This window comes from Manduca sexta, chromosome 26 (assembly GCF_014839805.1).
Source record: "Manduca sexta isolate Smith_Timp_Sample1 chromosome 26, JHU_Msex_v1.0, whole genome shotgun sequence".
Taxonomy (NCBI): domain Eukaryota; kingdom Metazoa; phylum Arthropoda; class Insecta; order Lepidoptera; family Sphingidae; genus Manduca; species Manduca sexta.
In genome coordinates, this window is record NC_051140.1 from 1,474,159 (window position 1) to 1,496,468 (window position 22,310).

At 36.7% G+C, this 22,310-nt stretch overlaps 1 protein-coding gene across 3 annotated transcripts in view; it reads right to left on the reverse strand.

The window, feature by feature from the left end:
- Nucleotides 1-8,037: 8,037 nt before the first annotated feature.
- LOC115453150 overlaps nt 8,038-22,310 on the reverse strand; it is a 54,151-nt gene continuing 39,878 nt past the window's right edge. The window contains exons 1-5 of one of the 3 annotated variants that reach the window (XM_037443064.1): nt 20,830-20,912; nt 12,403-12,478; nt 11,391-11,567; nt 10,757-10,871; nt 8,038-9,568 (exon numbers count right to left, since the gene is read on the reverse strand). In XM_037443064.1, coding sequence (XP_037298961.1) covers nt 9,433-9,568; nt 10,757-10,871; nt 11,391-11,567; nt 12,403-12,469 — 495 coding nt within the window. In that variant the 5' untranslated portion in view covers nt 12,470-12,478; nt 20,830-20,912 and the 3' untranslated portion in view covers nt 8,038-9,432. Of the gene's footprint in view, nt 9,569-10,756; nt 10,872-11,390; nt 11,568-12,402; nt 12,479-20,479; nt 20,782-20,829; nt 20,913-22,310 lie in introns of those variants that run through there. The other 2 variants (XM_037443063.1, XM_037443062.1) reach the window with 2 other exon arrangements.

Consider the following 22,310-nt stretch of genomic DNA (forward strand, 5'->3'; position numbering starts at 1 on the left):
AATTGAAAAGTTATTTTAGTGTTGGATAGCCCATTTATCGAGGAAGGCTATGACCAATAATAGCGAATAAAAAATGTTTCAAAAACGGGGAAAACTATACTTACTTTTTAAGAACTTCCGTTGCGTGCGCTGCGTAAATGGTTATAGTTACGCAACAATCATGTATGACGGAACCGTCCCTCTTAAAAAGTTCTAAAAAATATTTATAATAAAAGTCTTCCGTCGCATCGGTCTGTATGTTTGAAGGCGATAAATTCAAAAACTATACACATGATTTGGATGAAATTTGGTATGGAGATAGTTTGAGACCCTAGGAAGGAGATATACTTTCTATGCCGGGAAAATATATAGCAGAACTTTTGTGCCGGAAAACCTTTTACATGCGGGTGGAGCCGCGAGCAAATGCTAGTGTTTTTATACATGTATAAAAATATTAGCTCTACGTTAGTTAGAGTTCGCTCCTCAAGCCTAAAGAGGTAAACATCAAAAATATTAATGCACTGAACCGCATAGGTGTTATGAGTCTAGCAGAATTCAAGACTTTATATTTTGTTGGTGGTAGAATATACATATTTCAGATCTGCCTGGATAGCGACCACCGTAAGTGTGGTTCACATAAATGTGTCGCATTCCGGGGTCGCCCTGTGTATAACCGGTTCCAACAAACTAGCATAATAGGGGACCGTCCTGTGTTTGATTTTGTACATTTTTCTATATGTAATGGTTAATAATACGAAAAAGAAACCCTCCTGCGAAAACTGCATTAAAATTGGTTAAAAAATGAGCCAGTAATTCATATTTCAAATATTACTATGTACCGAAGTGGGCGCGAAGTGGGAATATCGCTTCATCCCTTTCTTTTGCACGCCTTGTAATGCTCGATGACGTCACACGTGGGTATTGCGCCTCTTTTCTATTTCTCGTTACTTACTTAACCCTTTTACCGAAATTGCAAGACTTATAACTTGTTGATATTTTACCGGATTTAAATAATTCTTTCTGAGTTATAATTTATATAACGTAAATGTTTAATAATAATAAAGAACAAAAATGAGTCCGGTCTCCTATTGTATCGATTACCAAGGGGTAATCATCTCTCATCAGTCGACATTCTATTGTACCCAATTTCACTTACCATCAGATGCAGTAGGGTGCACCTTACCTTGCCCATATATTAAAAATATCTTTGTATTTCGCCAGACGTCCACGCGTCCCTATGAGGTGGGATGGGTAAAAGTATTCCTTTAAGGTTATAGCTTAAGGTCCATTTTTCATACATTTTGTTTCACCTTTAATCTGGGTAACTAAACAAGTATTGACAAGTAAAGAATTTAAATTCACGTCTAGTTAGTGATTAGTTCTCGCAGTTGAAAGAAAAACATAAAAATAATTAATATGCATGGATATTTCGGCCTATAAAATTTCGTCATATTAAATTTTAAAGGCGGAAATATCCATGCAACCTTTCAACTGCGAGAACTAATCACTAACTAGACGTGAATTTAAATTCTTTACTTGTCAATACTTGTTTAGTTACCCAGATTAAAGATGAAACAAAATGTATGAAAAATGGACCTTAAGCTATAACCTTAAAAATAATAAAAAATTATGTTACATATATGTAGTTTATTATAATAGTGTACATGGAACATAATAGACATTGGTCTGTAAAATACTTTATATTTGTTCTTTACAGTGGCGAAGGATTAATATAACTAGATTCCCGGCTTCCCTTTATACAGGGTCATTATGACATTGCGTTACTAAATGAAACCACATACTTGTCTCCTTTGCTGACATTGTTCCGAAAATCATCCATTAATTACTAATATTTTCACGGAAAATCGTGATTTTATTTTTCTGATTTTTTCATCATTTTGTAGTTTACTGCGAATATAACGTATCCGTGGGTGTATTTCTGACTGAGGTATGATGTTGCTGCGACGAATTCTCTTAGAGTAGTAGTAGTGGCTCTAAGGCGCGTAAAATTAAAATTACTTTTTGTTAATATTTATTTGTTCGAAACTTACACTTTTTTATTTTACACCTACAGATCAGGTAACTTATTGTAAAGTGTTATTTCCTAGTAACGCGATGTCAAAATGACCCTGTATAGAATCTAATTATCAGAACGATTTGTAGACCGCATTCATGTATATTAGTACCTATATGTTGTCGGGCTTCCTTTCGAAACATTTCACCCTTCGCCACTGGTATGTTAACATTTAAATAATATATAACATCAATGCTTTCTGACTATAAACCGAAAACACTTTGAATTAATTTATCTTACCCAAATAATAAGCGTGAAGTCGATAAAATTTTAACTAATATTATTATTTATAGTGAGATAATGTCTGGACCTTGCGTATCATTATTTAATCATGGATTGATGATATTTTAAGGCCAATCAGAAAACGGAACGATGTTAATATAATGACTGAAGTATAAAGTTGTTTTCGATTAAAATAAAACAACATTAAAAAATATGTCTAAGTATAGCCTATTTTGTATGGCAGTTATAGGCCTTCTGGAAGAAAATAAGCTTGAAATGGCGCTCAAGGATCAGAACTTCTGTGCAATAGGATTCGTCAGATTGCATTTCGTCCGTGTTATTTTATTCTCGTGCGTGTAGAATAAAGAAATGCGTACAAATTGAAGAAATTACACGCGCGCATTTTAAAATATATAAATAAATATGCGTCAAGGGCTGCCGTCTTATAAATTCAATTGCATGCTAACCCCCTTATTCATAGACTTTATTTATCTAACGACGGAGCATTGCTGTGATAACAAGTCTTCAACTTTGTTTATCTGACAGCCAATTAGATTCAAGTTGTGTCTCAATATTAACCAATCACAACGGCCCTATGCCTACGCATTGCGAAGTCTGCCATGCCATCAGCACTGAGAAACAGACATGTTATCACAGTAAAGATAGAGCTTAGATAAATAACGTCTATGAATAAGGGGATATGTATTTAATATTTCTAATATAGTAATTTTACTTTAGTTATTACACGGCAGGCTTATTGGAAATGGAATGCCCAGTCTAAGGACCACACGTTCAGAACCCCAAGCACAGACCTTTGACTTTGAAGTTTCGTGTATTTTACGACTATAACTCGCTTTAACTGTGTATGGAAACATCATGGACTCACATACCTGAGAAATTTCAATAAGAATTTCGAAGGTATGTCTACCAACCTTTACCAGGTCAGCGTGGTGGACTAAGACCCAAACCCCCTCTGTAGTAGAAGAGGCCAGTATCAATGACCAGTGTAATATAATAGGGCAGGTAAGTATATTATTTATAAATTTAATTACAATATTAAAAAAAACCGCCAGATTTTCGCTGTATTATTGTACACAAATATACCATTACATAAATAACTACAGTAAGAAGCATGTAAAACATTAAAAAATGTATACTTAGGTATAAGAAATAATATCACAGCCATCCCAAATAAATGTAGAAACTAGAAAGTATTCGTGGGAGAGCGCAGATCAAGTTGGTCATGACATAGGCATTATCAGTCTTACTTATAAACTTGTTTTAGCGTTAACATGTGATTAAGATTTGCCTAAATAGCTGTCAAAAACATCAACGGTTTCCTAGTTTAAACCTTATTAGGAGGCAAGATGGCGGGTTTTGACTTACAGCTGATTGAGTGAATTTGTGTTTTAACTAAGCATAGCTTTGCGAAATTTTTATAAGTAAGACTGTATATACATACAATGTGATCAACGCCCAGCATGCTTAGAACGTCACAAAAAATACGAGAAGACTTCGTGTCGCTTTATTGTGATTGGTTGAGAGACTGTCACGTGACTGATGGATTAGTCTCTCGACCAATCACAAACATCGACTTATAAGTCGCGCTTTTTGGGACATCCTAAGGAGGCAGATTTCAAACCCCTAGCCTGGAGATCTACATTATTATTCTCAAATATAGGTAAGGTCAGGTGGGGCAAGTGCGCCGACGGGGTAAGTGCACCTACCCTAAAAAAATCGAAAACTATTGATGTTATACAATTACCGCAATCTTACATCTATGCTACTAACTGAAATACAGTTCCACTAAAAAACATAAATGGCTATGTTCATTTTAATACGATTTATTCGCCATTTTATTTTAAGTGTCATTTAGACCTGTAAACCGAGATGAGACCCTGAAAGATAACATCAAATATTTCAAGATATTTAACATATTTCTGTAAACCAGTAAGGTGAATACATAGTTTAAACCTTTTATTTTAACTTCCTGCCTGAATTTTATTTATATATACTAAAATAAAGGATTTTTTTAGCAATGCGAAAAATGTACCTAAAAATTGTCGAGTAGGACAAGTGCGCCACAGTTAATAGTCGTATGGCGCACTTGCCCCTGATCCATATATAACCAACCTTTTTGAGAATAAGTTTTACTAATATGAATTATTATTATTAAAATGTTATACTTAACAGCAGAATTTTTGTACTCAAGGTATTTTGTTTTGAGCCGACTTAAATAAAAGGGCGTATTAGTTAATTCGTTTTTACAAAAGAAAAACTGAAATACCTTGGTCTAGAGCAACTTTACGTGAATAGGTTGCAACTGTTCGATCAGGCACGTTATCTGGATAAAATATATCAAATGTCATAAGGCCAAATTCTAAGTAATTGAGTTATAACGCATTCAAAATTGTTATTTCCTACATTTTTGTATGTTTTTTTTTAGTTTTTAGAAATAAAATGGATTTTATATTAGGGTTACCATTTTTTTATTCCAACATATCCGCACACAAAACTCTAACCTAACAAAAATTATATATCAAAAAAAAATCTAAAATGTTTTCAAGCCCTGATTTACATATATATGGCGCACTTACCCCGAATTTGATTTGACAGCCATAGTTTGTTATAATATTGAGTGATTAAAAATTATCCAAGAGCAATGCGAGTAAAACTTATTTCTCTATGGACTAAAGTGAGTGTTTTCTTTATAATGTTTCATATTGGCGTTTTTTACACAGGCGCACTTACCCCATTTCCGGAGGCAAGTGCGCCTACTACCATTTTTTTTACTTTGGAGCAAAATATTATTAATTTATTGTCCGATTTCCTTAAATGGCTATAGGTTGTTATCACAAAATACCAAATATTCTTAAATTAATAAAATTACATTCTTAAGTCAGCACAAAAAGAAATTATTTTGCATTGAATCCAGCTATGAAAATTTTATGGCGCACTTCCCCCGACTGACCTTACCTATATTTTTTTAATATATCCTTGAGCGTAGACAGAGGCGCACCCATTTTCCGCCGCGTATTCCGTCCCATGATAGGCGAGTTTATTGCTATGTCGGGCACAAATTCTAGACTGCGCTGATATTGAGTAGAAAAGAACAATATGACTGCCCGAGCCGGGGTTCAACCCGAGAGCTCAGTACTGCGATCGCATCGTAATATAACTACGTCATCGAGGTGATCCGTTTTATATAAGATAGTCTAGGCTGAAGGGGACAAAATGTTCTGTTATCAAAGCGGCAAGACAGTGGGTGCATACCTACAATATAGCCTTCGACTTAGGTACGTTATTAAAATTAAAAACCTATGCAATATAACTTGATCTCGTCTCTGACCACACAGAAATACGTCATAGCAAATCATTGTAAAGTCACAAAGAATTCGACATCGGCTGACGCTTACTTGAGAACAACGTAATGCATTGAATTAATACAAAATGTCCACTATTTGAAGACGCTGTATCTAATCGCGATAAAACTGATTTTCGGATTGTATCACGACTTTCAATATTATAATTATTCGACGTGTCGAAGACTGCAACCTTCTTTGGTACCTTTTTTATGATTAAAAATGAATAATTGTAAAATGTAGATAGATATTTTTGCCTTTTCGGACGACTTACACCTGAGTCCGGTCCGTGACCATAAACCACCATGACTCTTCGAAACGTCGACAAAATTAAAATATATAAAACCGCGATAAAATCCGAAAACTAGTTTTATTTCGATATCTAACATTCGCGAAAACATAAGAAATCACGACGCTGTATATCTGGATGGTCGACGCGGTTACGGCGGGATTCAAACTGTCTCTATAACCGAATTTCATTGAGGTCCGTTCTGTAGCTTTTGGGTTTGTCGCATTCAGAGAGACGCGGCGGAGGACTTAGCATTTAATATAAAGGTATATATAGTTTGGACTTTCATCCAAGCAAATTAAGAGCCGTAACCGGTTTTCATAAGCCCAGAGCCAGAAAGCTAGCGGCGCGGCGCCCAGACACACGACACAGATCCTAGAGGCGACAAATGCCCAGACCAAGGCCAAGTTTCGGGTCATGCATGGACGCAATTAATAATCGCACAGGCATAAAAAGCTAGTTATGATACTTATCAAGATAATGCACCTTTTGGACTCTCCTTCGCTTAATTTAAACACGTTCCAGGCGACGCATTGTCCACATAGAGTCTACTTCAATCGTTACCAAACCATTTTTCAACATAGAGACCACTTCATGTATGACACAATTTTTACCTAATGATTGTTTATCAAGTTAGCGTCTACAAAGCCGATTTGTTATAAATTAGGCTAGAAGTCCACAACTAGGCTAGAGGTCCTCGGATATTGCTGGCAGGCCCAAGTTTTAATGCTTGCGCGGAGAGATTCAGTTTAGACATCAACTTACAATTAATATTCTTCAAACTAATTTTATTATGGGGAATACGTAATTTGTAGTTTATAAATCTTTGTCGCAGATGACCTAAATGTATATCAATTTATGTTACATGTGACTGTTTTTAATTACATGTTAAACTAAAACAAAGATAATATAATCAGTACGGTAACTGAACTGCATACAACAGCATTATGGCGTCAAAGGGACACGAATAGAAAAAAAAAAGATTTTCCCAGTTGGTTAAACGACTGAATTCTGAGGTAGCAAATGAAATAAAATATATATGAAATTATGAACCACCCCATATTTGAATACGGTTAAAAAATAGGTTTATCAAAGAGAATTATAATACATATGGAAATAGATTTATTTTGCTGGCCATGAATCACTCGCGGAATAACAGATTTAAAAAAAAGTTCATTAAAAACTAAGGCCTTAGGCAAAGGAAACCTCCAACTAAACACTAAAATACTATGATTATGTAATATTATTGCACATAGGAGAAAACAGTACACACTTAGATACTAGAGAGGTAAGAATTACAGGCTGTAATTACGAGCCACCGACACAACCCTCACGGGCTATAAAAAAACTTGATATATGAGCCGATCAGCAGCAACGAACAAAGCCGCGCACAGGTCTTAAAAAAATAGCCATTACCTCAAAACTTCATTACATGTAACTGTATTTATTACAATTATTATGACTATTTAGCCGATATGCGAGAGAATTGTCAAATTTTAAATAAATACTATTTTGATACAAGTTTATATAGTCTTAAAATATTCAAAGTAAATAAGCAATTAGTTTTCAGTTATTGTGTCTTCTCTCGTCTCTTACCTACGTTATGTGTATTTCGAATTAAAATCAATTATGAGTGAATAAACACATCTAAATATGTATTTGTAAACGTTTTGAGATAATTTGGGTTCAAATCAAATCTCTTGAAGGTGTTATTAAGACTTTGTGTACCCTAGATAAATTGTCCGTTGTTTGCTGAACTTCTCTATTACCCAAAATTTCACGCTAGTCACAAAAAAGAGGCCGTAGACAACAGGAATGTCCAACTAAATACTAAATTACTATGATTATGTTATATTATTGCATAGAAGAATATAGTATAAACCTAAATATTAAACAGGTAACAACTACATACAGGCCGCAATTTTTAGCCTTTAATGGGACTGTAAGACAAAAAATTTTAGGTTATTTTCCAATAGTTAAAAATTTACGGTTGCGATACATGTATATAACTATGCGTATACAGTAGACACCTATAAAGTAAATACAGGCCGTTGATATATTATCTATATTAGTGATGCATAAATGCAAGTAATAAAATTCTTGTACAAAACAGTAACACAATTATAACTTTTATGTTGACATGCTACACTTTCTGTCTCTCTCTCTAAGGGCGGCCATACACGAGCAGTTCAAAATGGCCGTTATGTCTTAGCTAGCGAAATACTTTCCTGCTTCTATGAAACAGAATCGACGAGCAAATATGTGTATATATAAATATGATTCATTTAAATTGTTACTATAAAAAGTTATCATTGCCACTACGAAGGCCAGTAACGGGTCCAAGGGAAACGCTCGCGAAAATAAAGATACACATACTTAGAGCCTATTTCACCTGTCACTTAAAGTATAAGGTAATTAATGCGGGGTGCACTCGTCTGTTTATAATTTATTTAGGAGCATTACTTTTGTATTTGGTCACTCTATATTATATTCGAAGATATTATAACGTTTACGCAGACATCATGGAAGAGGCTCTTAAAGACATGACTTACTGTATAGTATTCTATCGAAATAAACCACGTAAACCGCTGCTTCAATGCTTGTGATAAATCAGCTCAGACTTGAGGTTTGAGAAGCACCATATAAATTCGGAAGCGTTTCCCCAAGCCCTATGCACACGTTTTTTAAACCAGCTAAGACAGTTTTCGAACGCAACTTAATTGTGCAATGCAATGCAGTAGAGAAATATATAGTTTTACCTCTTTATAAAAATGTATACAGGGTCATCTTAATAATACGCTAGTAAGTGACACAAAGATGGCTAACAAAGTGCCAGAGATTATCTATAAATACTTAATATTTTCTCTAAAAATCCCGAGTTTCGTTTTCGACTTTTCTATCACTTTATAGTTTATTGTGAATATGGCGTTTGTGAGTAAGAGTAATGTAGTCGCTCCAATAAATAATAGTAATATGTAAGTAATAATCATTTTGAGGCACGTTAATTTTTTTTTGTTATTGTTTATTTTTTCTAATATTATTTTATCTACGGTTGGAGTAACTTGAAGTTAAGTATTACTTTATAGAGGCGAGTACCTATGTGGTTCGTGGTGTTCGCGTTTGTGGTCATTTAGTAATGCAATATCAAGACGATCCTGTATAACATGCGCGTATTACAACTTGACTTAGAGCGCGCATATAAATACGCGTGCCTTCAACTTGTTTAAAAAACGACGTGTCTATAGTAGGCTCTAACACTTCTATCAGGACACGTTCCGTACCTAAAAAAATCCCTAACGTAGCATAATTTTCGTGACATTTTTCAACGTTATGCTAAATATGCGATCTATTAGGTATGGAACGTAATAATTCCGATAGAAGCTTACTATCGATATAAATATTGCGCGTATCCGCTTTGACTTGCTTTGCGTATTTGATTGCTTTCCCGCGCTTTTAAATTCATCGCGCTATCTATACTGGGACGTACAAACTTACACTATTATATGTTAGCTCTTATATATTTGTGTTAGAAGAAAGATAAATGTAAAATATGGTGATAAAAGTAAGAATGTAAATGTGGTTGCGGGCGCCGAGTTACACGCGTCAGCATCGTTGCAGCTCTGCAGGCAGCCATGAACGTATCTGGAATCATCATTATTAAGACATTAAGTTCCTTGCATGGCAAACTATGCGAAGTACTGTACTGTCGTGATTTGGTTTGCAGGAAAGTGCCACGCGAGGTTACTAGTTATTGTTTGGTTTATTGCTTTAGTCTTTTTTAAAAGACACGTTTAAGTGACTACATTACACCTCATGGTAAGCAATGGGACACATGAGTATTGACTGACGAGAGAAGACAAAATTATGCCGGCCTCTCTTTATATTATAACTTTGACTTCTTTGGCGACCGACACCTCAGTCCGCCACGTGACCATGAAGGCTGCAGTAACGTGTGGCGATAATTAAAATATAAAAAAACACGTCAAAATCCGAGAACTAGTTTTATTTCGACACTATTGTGTGAACTGGCGAAAGTTAATCATCTCTCGTCAGTCGACACTATAATATGGACCTCACTTCGCTACCATTAGGTGCAGTCATTTTGACATTGCGTTACTAAATGAAACCACATACTCGTCTTCGCCAATGCTGACATTGTGTCAAAAATCATTCATAAATAACGAATATTCATCACCAAAACTCCTGGAAGTTTTAGTTTTCTGACTTTTGATCATTTTGTAGTTTAATGCCAATTTGGCGCGTGCATGAGCGTTTTTCTAAGTGAAAGTATAATGTTGCCGCTTAGATGAAATCTCTCAGAGTAATAGCAGTGGCATTAGGGCGCGTAAAACTAAAATTACTTTTAATTAATATATAGTGGTGTAAAGGTAAACACCGCTGTAGAGGAACAGATAGTTACGTTCCTCTATGGAAAGGATAGATTTCCAGACAGACAGATGTTGCGCCTGACCGGCCGCGGCCCCTCCGACAGTTCCTATTCGGGGTGGTATACTATATGCTGCACGTCGCGCAAATTGTGCAAGCATAATTCAGGATCGTCTGTCGCCATCTTGCGTGATTGCTATGCAATAAATCACTACAGTAGTGTCAATACCTTGTAGTTCCATTGATGTTGACGATATGGCGGTAAGTAAGTATACTAATTGTACCGCCACAAATATTTATTTTGTTCGAAACATACACTTATTTATTTTACGTTTACGGCTCAAGTAACTAATTGTAAAGTGTTATTTTTAAGAAGATAAGTATGTGGTTTCATTTAGTAACGCAATGTCAAAATGACCCGTATAAAAAAACAACTAAACTCACCTATCATTGTAATAGAACCTTCCGCAGTGTGACATCCGGATGATCTCTGTGTCGGTGGTGGCCGTGCCGGAGTCCAGGCCGCAGCCGCGCACCGTAATGCTCTCCCCCGTGTCGTCTGACAAGACATGAACTTAGACTACTAATCTGCTTACTGTTTTTTATTATTTCTACTTAATAATGAGCTTGTCGCTCGCCTGATAGTAAGCGATACGACCGCTCACAAACAGCGGCAGTACTCTGATTCTCATTTTAAATGCAAACTGCGTGGTGTAATACTATTGTTCACGGGGGAAATTTGTTTCAAATCAGTTTCATGGATCCTACCTCAGAGATCCTACGTTGATGGTAGAGAATGGCTTTGGCAGAAGCGGCCATAGGAGGAGGCTAAGTGGGCAACCTTCTAGGGTGGCCCTAGAAGGGCACGGGGCCTTGGAGTACCTTTTTAACAATATTACCGACGAAACTATTAAAATATGAACTTCTTTTTCTTCCGCGTGGGGCCTCGTATGTTTTAGGGTCGTCACTAGGCTTTAGCCATAAGTCCGCCTATATACTTCTTTGTATAAATAAATAAAATACCCCTTTGGTGAGGAACCCCCTCTGACAACTATGCGTGTACATATAAAAAACTTACCAAACACGCCGGCTATTTTGATGCACGACGTGGCGGGGAAGAGTCCGTCGCGGCCTTTCCTCCCCCCCATGCACGGGGACTCCAGCATCTGCAGCGAATGGTTGTTGTGGAACGGATCGTCGCAGGCCGGGAATCGTCCGTTCATAGACACGCATTTGAAGCAGTCTATGGCTTGTGCTGAAACAGATGGTTTTTGTATGGAGCTAGGATTATATTATACAATGATCGTGTTCAACTGCCTTGTAAGGTTGAGATTAGCAAGAAACTTGAATAAATGGACTTCCGCAAATCATTTTGAAGCTTGCAAGATTTGCGGCGAGTCATCAGTTTAGAACTATTGAAATATTGCCGATAGTGTCAAAGCATCGAGCAGTTCTTGCAATATATTGCTAGACTAAATTTGGTAACAGAAAATGGATGTGAAGTGACAGTTTTCTGTTGCGTACTGTATTTAAGAACACACAATCAAACGTTTAACCTCCGAGAGGGTAGACAGAGGTGCAACTAGTGCAGCTACTATTTGCCATTGTGGCCGCTATTGCTAGGCCGGGGGATCGCCTACATTCCGTTCCGTCGAAAATATCTTCACGTAGGTAACAAAAAAACAGATATAAAGTTATAAATCATAAACAGTGGCGGCTCTAGCCCATGTGCCGCCCGTGTGCAATCAATTCCTTGGCGCCCCCTAGGAGACGCGCGGTCAAAATAGAGTACGGACTTACAGGTATAGTTTCACCACTAATCAAGAATCCGGGTAAAAATAGATTGTGTTGTGTGGGAACACACACAGAGAGAAAACAACCGAGTTCACAATGATTGTCGGTGCGTTTTCGCACTTATCAAAACAGGTGCCAGCACCAGCGCCTTTGAGAGCGCCAGTGTCGCGAGCTTCGCATGTCTCTTTGAAGGTGTCGTGTCTGGCGGCCCTAACACACTGCGCCCGTGCGCAGCGCACACCCTGCACAATAGGTAAAGCCGCCTCTGATCATAAATGTATGCTAATTAAACTTACATATAGATATCCATGAGAGTGTGAGAAGAACGATGAAGCTTCTACTCGTACAGTTGGCTATGGTCATTATTTATATCTGAAAATTAAAAAGAAAATAATTTATTCATAGATACTGGTAGGATATATTTTATAGCGACTAACGCCTTGATAGCGACCACCGTACACAAGGTGTTAAAATCCGCCATGGTGGGCCACGTAAGTGTGTCGCGTTCCGGGATCAGCCTGTATATTCGGTTCCAACTGGCCGGCATAATTGTGTCGACTGCCGAGGGGTAATCATCTCTCGCCAATCGACATTCTATTGGACCACACTCCACTTACCATCAGGTGCAGTGCAGTCACTTTGGGAGGCAAGTATAAAAATAAAATACAGAACACAAGAATATAGAAACGGTTCGTTAGGTTTGCATTTGGTTTGGCGCATTTCCATAAAAATAACTAAATGTTGCAGTCTTGCGCTTTTAAAACCTTAAAAAAAAATCGGAATATACTGCCAAATATCACAGAGGTATTATTTAAATTAATTAATAGTAAGTAATTAATATTCATGAAAAATATTACATATATTAGGTATGTATTTAGTATAATAAAATTACTCTCCAGAGAAGCTCTCAATTGGCCGATGGGTCAGAGGCCAGAGTCTTAAGACAGTATTGTTGGACACGGAACGCATTGTGAGGAGATTCCTCATTGAATGCGTAACCAGTAGTTTGCATCTTGAGCCTCGCCATTAGAGGGTGATTTTTAAAAATATTTCTATATGCAGTTATATTTCAGACATAGATAAAAAATTTAAAAATTCATTCAAAATAAAGAAAAATTTAAATAATAATTTGCTGGTTTAGAATATTATTGTACATAAGTATAAAACCAGCTATAGAGGCCTAAGTACCTACCGTTTATCACACACTACACTATACTAAGAACTTATTTGTTTAATGATTATTAAGAAAACCGGTCGACTGTGTTTACAAATATATTTCATATGAACTCATAAAATATCAAACATTATTTAGACTATTAATTTCTACTCTACCGCCAGTTCGGAAAACAAATTATTTTCTCTTCTCTTTCAAATAAAATATATTTCAGAGGGATAGTTTGGGGCTAAAAATAAAACTTACATTAGAATATAGAACATCTAAGCATCTAATGCGTATTATTTTGTGAATTATCGCTTGCTTTAACGGTGAAGGAAAACATCGTGAGGAAACCTGCATACCTGAGAAGTTCTCTATAGGAATTTCGGGGGTGTGTGAAGTCTACCAATCCGCACTAGACCAGCGTGGTGGACTAAGGCCTAATCCCTCTCAGTAGTAGAGGAGGCCCGTGCCCAATAGTGGGACAGTATATATACAGGGTTGATTTTATTATAAGCATCTAATAGCGTCTATTTAATAAATATATTGTTTATTATCTTTAATTATATTAAACTATTTATAATGTTGACACCTAATTAGCCAGATCTTGGCCTGAAAGTTCTAGACGTTGTTCCAATAACTTAGTTCATTGATATTATTGCTGTGCTAAATAGCTGATGTTCGTAACTAAATCTACTGACCGACGTTAATATTTTTGTTTTACGGTACACTAATGTGTTTACTTTGGCCGGCTTTTAGTTAAAACAAATGAACAGCGGCAAACATCAGTCGTAACCCCGAAGCATAAAGTTAAAATTGGCGCGCAATATAAAGTGAATTCACGGAATGTTTATATTTACTGAATAGCCACCAAAATTTACCTTTGCAAGTGGTAACGCACATTAGACATTACTTGGCTAGTTATTAGAATTGAATTTTGCTTAAATTACGTTTCATAAACACTAATTTTATTTGCTATTGCGTGATCGGCGCCATTTTGTTGCGCGCGAATGATTTGTTTGAAATATCAAACTTTTAAATATATTATTTTGTAAACAATGTTGTGTAGTTGTGAGATTTGAAAAATATATAAGAAGCAATTTTGTTTATAGATGGAATTCCTGTTATGTTTGACTTACCTAAAATAAAATTATAATAAATACACATTATTCACACAGAAAACAGGTAGTGGGTACCTAATATCTTGGTAGCATCACCTTATATTATTATATATTATTATACGAGATGATAGTTTTGCTGGCCCGGGCCTCCTCTATAGTTATGTGAAATTTCCACCACGCTAACTTTAGTTTATTTGGTATACACATAATACCTATTTATTTTGGAAATTCTTGGGACACTCTTTAACCTTTCAAATCAGACGACGTTTGACTATTTCTACCCGTTACCCTCGTAAGCTGTCATGGCAGTGCGAGCAAAGATTTGCCGATACTCAGAAGAGCATTTATTCCTTTATTTTCTTCAAGTGAGTGTGCATAAATTCTTATGCATTCCGAGCGAACGATAGAATGCAATACCGAGTATGAATTCAAACGTATTCCGAGCAGAAAGGTTAACATGATTGCCACCACAAGAAGTTTTTATATCTCCGTTCATAACCCAACAGTTAACAATGAATAGGTAAATGCCTCCATAATGGCGACATGTTAAAAGTATCTGGAATCTACCTATAGATAGGTTTTTTTTTTAAGTACAAACCCCACAGTCAACACCAAGGGAAATCTGCGAACGGTATACTGGTTTCCCCCGGATTAACGACTGCGTAGCCCTGGAGGAAGAGAGGAAGAGGAGAAAATAGGGAGGAAAGAAGGGGGAAGGAAGAGGAAGTAATAGGATGCTCGGAGTGAAGTGGAGAGGAAATGTTCGCGAGTCCCTCATAGGCCTCAATGAGTTATCCAACTAAGAGGTATACACACTGCACTGAGTGCCTAGAGCCGCGACGAATGTCCCCCCATGCATGGGCGTGCATTCGGTGTGGAGACCGAGCGCCCAAGAATTGCCTCGGGGACGATCTGTAGGTAGGTTGTAACCAGTGGCCTTAACCGACGCGAGCCTCCAGACTAGACGAAGTAAAAAAAAAATACGTGTGGCCCCAGGCGGGAAAAGAAAATGGTTCCCCGGTTTTAGCAGTTTCAAGATTGTAAAAAAGGTCCTCCAAGGCATCCCGCGAGGGGTCTGTCAATGCGAGGCCCCGGGTGGTTACCCGTTTGGCCTTCCCGTAAGGTCTTCTTTGAGTGTAACAATATTTACAAACAAGTTTTACATTTTTATTCTGAAAGAAACGTATAATGCTCTAAGGAGAAGGATCGACCAGCGATGTAAGAAACAAAAGACTACAAAAGAGGTAATAGCGGATTTACACATTTGCCGCCAGAAAGCTATTCAAATTCTTGTCCGTACCGACCTCTACAACCAACCCAGGTTCACTTATTACGTTTTTTTATCAATGTAATTGTAACTTTATTTTATGCACACCATAGTCCTGTTGCATCAGCTTCCCTTAAACTAACCTAGGTGATATATCAGTTCCTAAATATAAAATCCAACGGCTTAGTTAGGATTGCACAAGAAATTGGTATATTTCTAAGCTTCTAAAAATGAAAGCTGAATCCTAATAATATATTGAATGATTTAATTCCTCCTAACCGAATTTCGGTCGCAGAGGCCAATGTCAACAGAATCAGCCAAGTATGCAGGAGATATTTTAGTACACAAGTCTGTGCGCAATACTCAGGTGCACTCTGTTTCTTCACTCTCATAGTCCGGTGAGACGGCAATCCAACGTAACCAGAGGGAGATCAGGCGTAGGCTCAGAATTTACGTGCTTCCCGTGGGTATCACACCGTCAACTTCCTTACACCGAGGTGCGGCTGAGATTTATTTTCAAGATGAAAAATCAGTCACAGTTACTTAAAGCCCGATCTGGGATTCGAACCCAGGACCTCAGCACGGCAGTCGTACTCGTACCTCGCACGCATCTCACCTACGCCATTAAAGCTGTCAAATAATATACTACTTCTAAGAAGGGTGACCTTACTTGTACTTACATAAGTACAAGCTTACTCCAGCTTACTGATTCTACTAGTAAAGCCGCTACTGTAGAGGTTTGAATAGAAGAAAGGAGCAGAGAGGTCCAAACATGAGAACTATAAAGTTGTGTAGGCCTAATTTTTAATGGATTCCGAGATCGGACGATCAATATCCTACTAATACCATAAATGAGAAAGTTTGTGAGGATGGATGTACGTTTGTTCCTCTTTCACGAAAAAACTACTGAACGGATTTGGATGAAACTTTACAATAATATAAGTTATACATCAGAATAACACAAGGGCTACAATTTATAATGATTTTGTGTAATTTGGTCATAATATAACGATAAATATTAAGTAAGTCGGAAAAAAAGCGACGATAGCCTAGTTGGGTATGGAACGGTCTGACGAGACGAATGTCCGCAGGTTCAAATCCCAAGGGCACACACCTCTGACTTTTCTAAAAAATCATGTGTGTATTCTTTGTGAATTTATGGTTCGCTTTAACGGTAAAGGAAAACATCGTGAGGAAACCTGCTCATCTGTGAAGTTCCTCTATAGGAATTTCCAAGGTGTGTGAAGTCTACCAATCCGCACTAGGCCAGCGTGGTGGACTAAGGCCTAATCCCTCTCAGTAGTAGAGGAGGCCCGTGCTCAGCAGTGGGCAAGTATATAATACAGGGCTGATATTATTATTTATTATTAAGTCGGAAAAAAGTTATCGCGGAGTACTCCTTCACGCGGGCGAAGCCGCGAACAAAAGCTCGTATAAAATAACTCATGATTATGTAAGTTTGTTTGAATTTTGAAAGAGTGTGTCGTATTACTGAAGGCTTGGGACGTGAGGATGGGCATGAAACTTGGAGGCACAAATTACGCGTTCAACTATCTCTTCGGTTGAAAAATTTATAGCCGTGAGTATGGAGTAAGTATATGTATAACTCAGTTTCTATTTGCGGGAAATGATACCTACTTCTGTATTAAACAGACTTTTTATTGCTTAACCCCAAAAACACTGACTCATTCAGTCAATATAGATTGCACAGAGGCGGTAAAACTGTTTTATTATCTTTTTATATCAGTCAATCTAATAAATAAAAAAACTACTGTGCAGAATGTTTGAAGGCATAAGAACTTTTTTTACGATTCGCCAAAAACATAGACGAAAAAGTATGTTTCTGTTTTTTTAAGCTTCGCTTTGGTCGTTCTTTTGACCGGAAAAGTGGGAACATAAACACTTAATACGTAGTAGCAAGATCCATGACTTTTCCTTTTATTTAAGTATTTATTTATATCACATAGTTGTTCGAAGCGACAGAATTAGATATTTAAATTCTACAAAAATCATATCTTAGCCTTGACTTAGGCAAGGAAATTGTATGGAAAAGGTCAGATTACGAATCCGATATTTTTAACAACAATCGTCAGGGAATTTGTCAAAGCAATGCCAGATATACTTTTATTGTTTACATATCCATTAATATGATTATTTGCCTACCGTATTAAGTAAGTATATCTTTAATACCTTCTGGAGTTTTGTTTTACGCAATACAATTACACGGTGAAAAAATCGAAATCCGTTCGGTCAGTTATTTTGCGCACAGGTACAGACAGACATGTCTAATATACACACCATTATTTTGCAGAAACTATCAAAAACAACCAACAAAAAATGTCAATCAAGGTCACTACTCCATGGCTTGTATTTTTTAGCAGCGACTTGACAGGGCCGCGTAACTTTCGATGTAATCTAATTGGAATGGGTAAAATAGTAATTATGCGATAATATTTTTATGTTCTCTTTTAAAAATATAGGTACGTAATAATGATTATAGTTAGTATACAGAGTCAAGCTAAGCTGGGTGCTCAGGGTTAACCGCTCTTTTTTCTGGATCTTATTATTAGGTTTTTTAGAACTATTTTTGCAAGTAAAAGCTTTGTCATGTCGAAAAAGTATTCATATGTATCAATCTCGAGTCTATGGCGCCCTATAGGACTAAAAAAAACGAGGAGCGACGATATGTTTTTTTAAGCAACTGAATGACGTGAGTGTCGGGCAGTTCGCATTATTAACGAATATTTTCAAAGTTAGAGTCGAGCTCAACCTCTAAGGCTGAAGATATTTAAAAATATTTTGTACGTATTCAAATTATTAGGATACTTACCTAACAGGAAAAATAGAGATTTTTATAAGGTTGAAAAGAATTCACTTCTAACTTTAAATAAATATTATAAGCCGTTACTACAACGTAGAAGCACGCATCTTATTGGAAAGTATGGATCAATTTTGTGTGCACCTACGCGTTTTAGGTGAACAGTCATGGACCTGGGTCATATTTTTTTACTAGCCGGTACTCGGGATTTCGTCTCTACATATTATAATAAAAACTTTAATCTGTACACCTATTAAGTATTAATAGAAAATATTTTTTGTCAATTAAGTATAATATAAAATTTCGAATTAAAACTAAAATATACGAAAATTATATGCTTGAATAGTTATGCCCGCACAAGGATGATAAATATTATTATTTCATTTATTATAGACTTTAAGGAGTTGAAATTAGCTCTTTGCGCTGTAAAAAGTCGAAAATTATGGATGTTTTTTGCTTAAAGTTTTTTAAAGCACCTGTTTATTTATAATTGTAATTATAAAAAAAAAAACATGAAAAATCCCATTTTATCATATTTACTATAGGTACATGATAAACGGACGTTTGCGTGGTTGCTTCCCAACCTGCGATATATTATAAAACAGGACTTTGGAAAACCCGTGCGGAGCCTCGGCAAGAATTATATTCAGGCTTCATTAATTTCTTAGAAACGGCAATCGAAAAGATCTAACATAAACCCCATATAAAAACACTAGCTTTTGCCCGCAGCTCCGCCCGCGTTATAAAGTTTTTCGGGCTAAAGTTTTCCGTTATAAAAGTCACGCTATATATTTTCCCGGGAGCCTATGTTCTTCCCAGGGTCTCAAACTGTCTCCATACCAAATTTTATCCTAATACGTTGGGTAGTTTTTAGTTTAACACGTTCGGGCAGACCGATGCAGCGGGGACTTTGTTTTATGATATTTTTGTAGAACTTTTAAGAGGAACAATCCCGTCATACATTATTGTTGCATAACTTTAACCGTTTACGCAGCGCACGCAACAGAAGCTCTCAAAACTAATAAATTGTCCCCGTTTTTGCATCATGTTTCATTACTGCTCCGCTCCTATTGGTCATAGCGTGACGATATATAACCTATAGCACTCCAGGAACAAAGGGCTATCCAACACAAAAATATTTTTCAGTTCGAACCGGTAGTTCCTGAGATTAGCGATTACTGCTCCGCTCCTATTGGGCATAGCGTGATGATAAATATAGCCTATAGCATTCCAGGAACAAAGGGCTATCCAACACAAAAAGAATTATTCAGTTCAAACTCCTAGTTTCTGAGATTAGCCGTTACTGCTCTGCTCCTATTGGTCATAGCGTGATGATATATAGCCTATAGCACTTCACGAACAAAGGGCTATCCAATACAAAATGATTAATGTAGTTCGAACCGGTAGTTCCTGAGATTAGCCATTACTGCTCCGCTCCTATTGGGTATAGCGTGATGATATATAGCCTATAGCACTTCACGAACAAAAGGCTATCCAACGCAAAAGAATTTTTCAGTTTGGACCGGTAGTTCCTGAGATTAGCCATTACTGCTCCGCTCCTATTGGGTATAGCGTGATGATATATAGCCTATAGCACTCCACGAACAAAGGGCTATCCAACGCAAAAAGAATTTTTCAGTTCGGACCGATAGTTCCTGAGATTAGGCATTACTGCTCCGCTCCTATTGGGTATAGCGTGATGATATATAGCCTATAGCACTCCACGAACATAGGGCTATCCAACGCAAAAAGAATTTTTCAGTTTGGACCGGTAGTTCCTGAGATTAGCGCGTTCAAACAAACAAACAAACAAACAAACAAACAAACAAACTCTTCAGCTTTATATAATAGTATAGATTACCGCTTCACTTAAACTTAATTAAGTACAAGTCAAAAACATTACGCACTAAGTGTAATCAATAATTTCTAAAGTTTATTATACTGCGTGCGTCCTTAGTAACTTTATTACACCTATCAATCAATATGAAACGATCAAATAGAGTCTACTCACAGTAGAAACGATGCGTGCGGCCTCCTTCAGTGGTAATGAACAAAAATATTCCTTCTTCAGTCACAATTTACGTTGAAAATGTAACTTTTTGTCAATAATAAAAGCTTAATTCCATAACAACACGATAATCGCTATTCTAATTATCGACTCGGACTGAGCGAAAGGCAAAGCTTCGGAAAGCTCCTGAAAGCTGAAACGCAATAGTGCCAACCTCACAACATTACCAATGAAAACTTTGTCAATATTTATTTAGTACCTAATCACCGTTTTAACTTGGTAGTAAATAAATAGTTTATGTAATGTGTAAATAGATGGAGTATTTCGTTAGGTATAAGTAATAATATAATTACCAAACGATTATCTACACAAAGGACTTCCACTAACTAAAAACAAGTCCACTATAGGCTCTACACGATTACGTTCCATACTGCTAGAGTAGACGCAGTAAAGGAATACGTTCCATGTCCCGATTCTTTATTGTGATGTTTAGCTCGGGAATGTTGGAATTATTACCAACTAGCTTTTGCTCGCGGCTTCGCCCGCGTGAAGGTATTTTCCAGGATAAAAATTCCACTGTTTGATAAAAGTCTTGCTACATATTTTCCCGGTACTTATAGGTTCAAACTAATTTTATCCCCAATCTATAATTTCAGTTCAATCAGTCGAAAATCTAAGAACATTTATACAAACTTTCATCCCTATTTTATCCCCTTAAGGGTAGAATTTATCAAAATCCATTCTTAGGGATGCCTACGTCATAGTAGCTTTATGCATGTAAAGTCTTAGCCCGATCCGTCCAATGGTTTGGGCTGTTCCTTGATATATCACTGTCAGTCACCTTTGAGTTATATATTATATTAACAACTGAAGTTAGCTAAAATTGAGTTTCTCGAAGCCGACCACTATTTATGTACTATGTATTTTGAGACTATGCAATTTTGTCGCGTTCGCGATTCACTTTCACTTTTGTTGAGTTTCAGAACGCGATATTAGATCCTCCAACGCGCACGCGAATTTGAACTTTATGCAGCGGAATAAATTACAAATTGACTCTCCATTTTATTTAGAAAACGTTTGTATGGGAAATAGAAAAATGCTGTTTTGAGGATTTTCCCGGCAATTATTCGAATTTTTCTCACCTTTTAAATCTTCCCTAGACCTCCACGAATAATTCAAGACCAAGATAAGATAAATCCGTTCAGCCGTTCTCGAGTTTTAGCGAGACTAACGAACAGCAATTGATTTTTATATATATAGATAGAGGCAGCCTTAGGGGGGGGGGGGGGGAACCGGGTGGTTGTCCGTCTAGTTTATTGGTCTCTGGTTGTCCGGGGCCTCGTATTTACAGCGACCTCGTGCGGTGCCTTAGACCTTTTTTACAATCTTGCCGTAAATCGGGGAGATTTGCACCGCCCGGGCTTCGCGTTATTTTTTGCTTTCGTCTGGAGCTTCGCTCGTTAAGGGTCGCCAATGATTACCAATAAAGTATAAAAAAACACAAAAATAATTTTAGATTTTTTGATGATCCCATCAAGTAAGGTTCTTACGATACCTTGTTAACGAGTAAATGAAATCATCAAATTTGTGTTTTTTCGTCATAATTATACATACTTAAATGCTTGAATGGGATTGGGTGATGTTTTTTTCCTGTATCAAATTATCTATTGGATCCATAGAAGATATTAAAACAATTTTTTTAATATTATTTGTTTAATCAGGTACATATTTGGTAACATTTTAAAAGATGTAAGCATTTTGGTTTACAACATTTGCTTATAAATGGTTATTTTGTGATTTGCTGATTATATGTAAAAAAAGTTTAAATTTAACA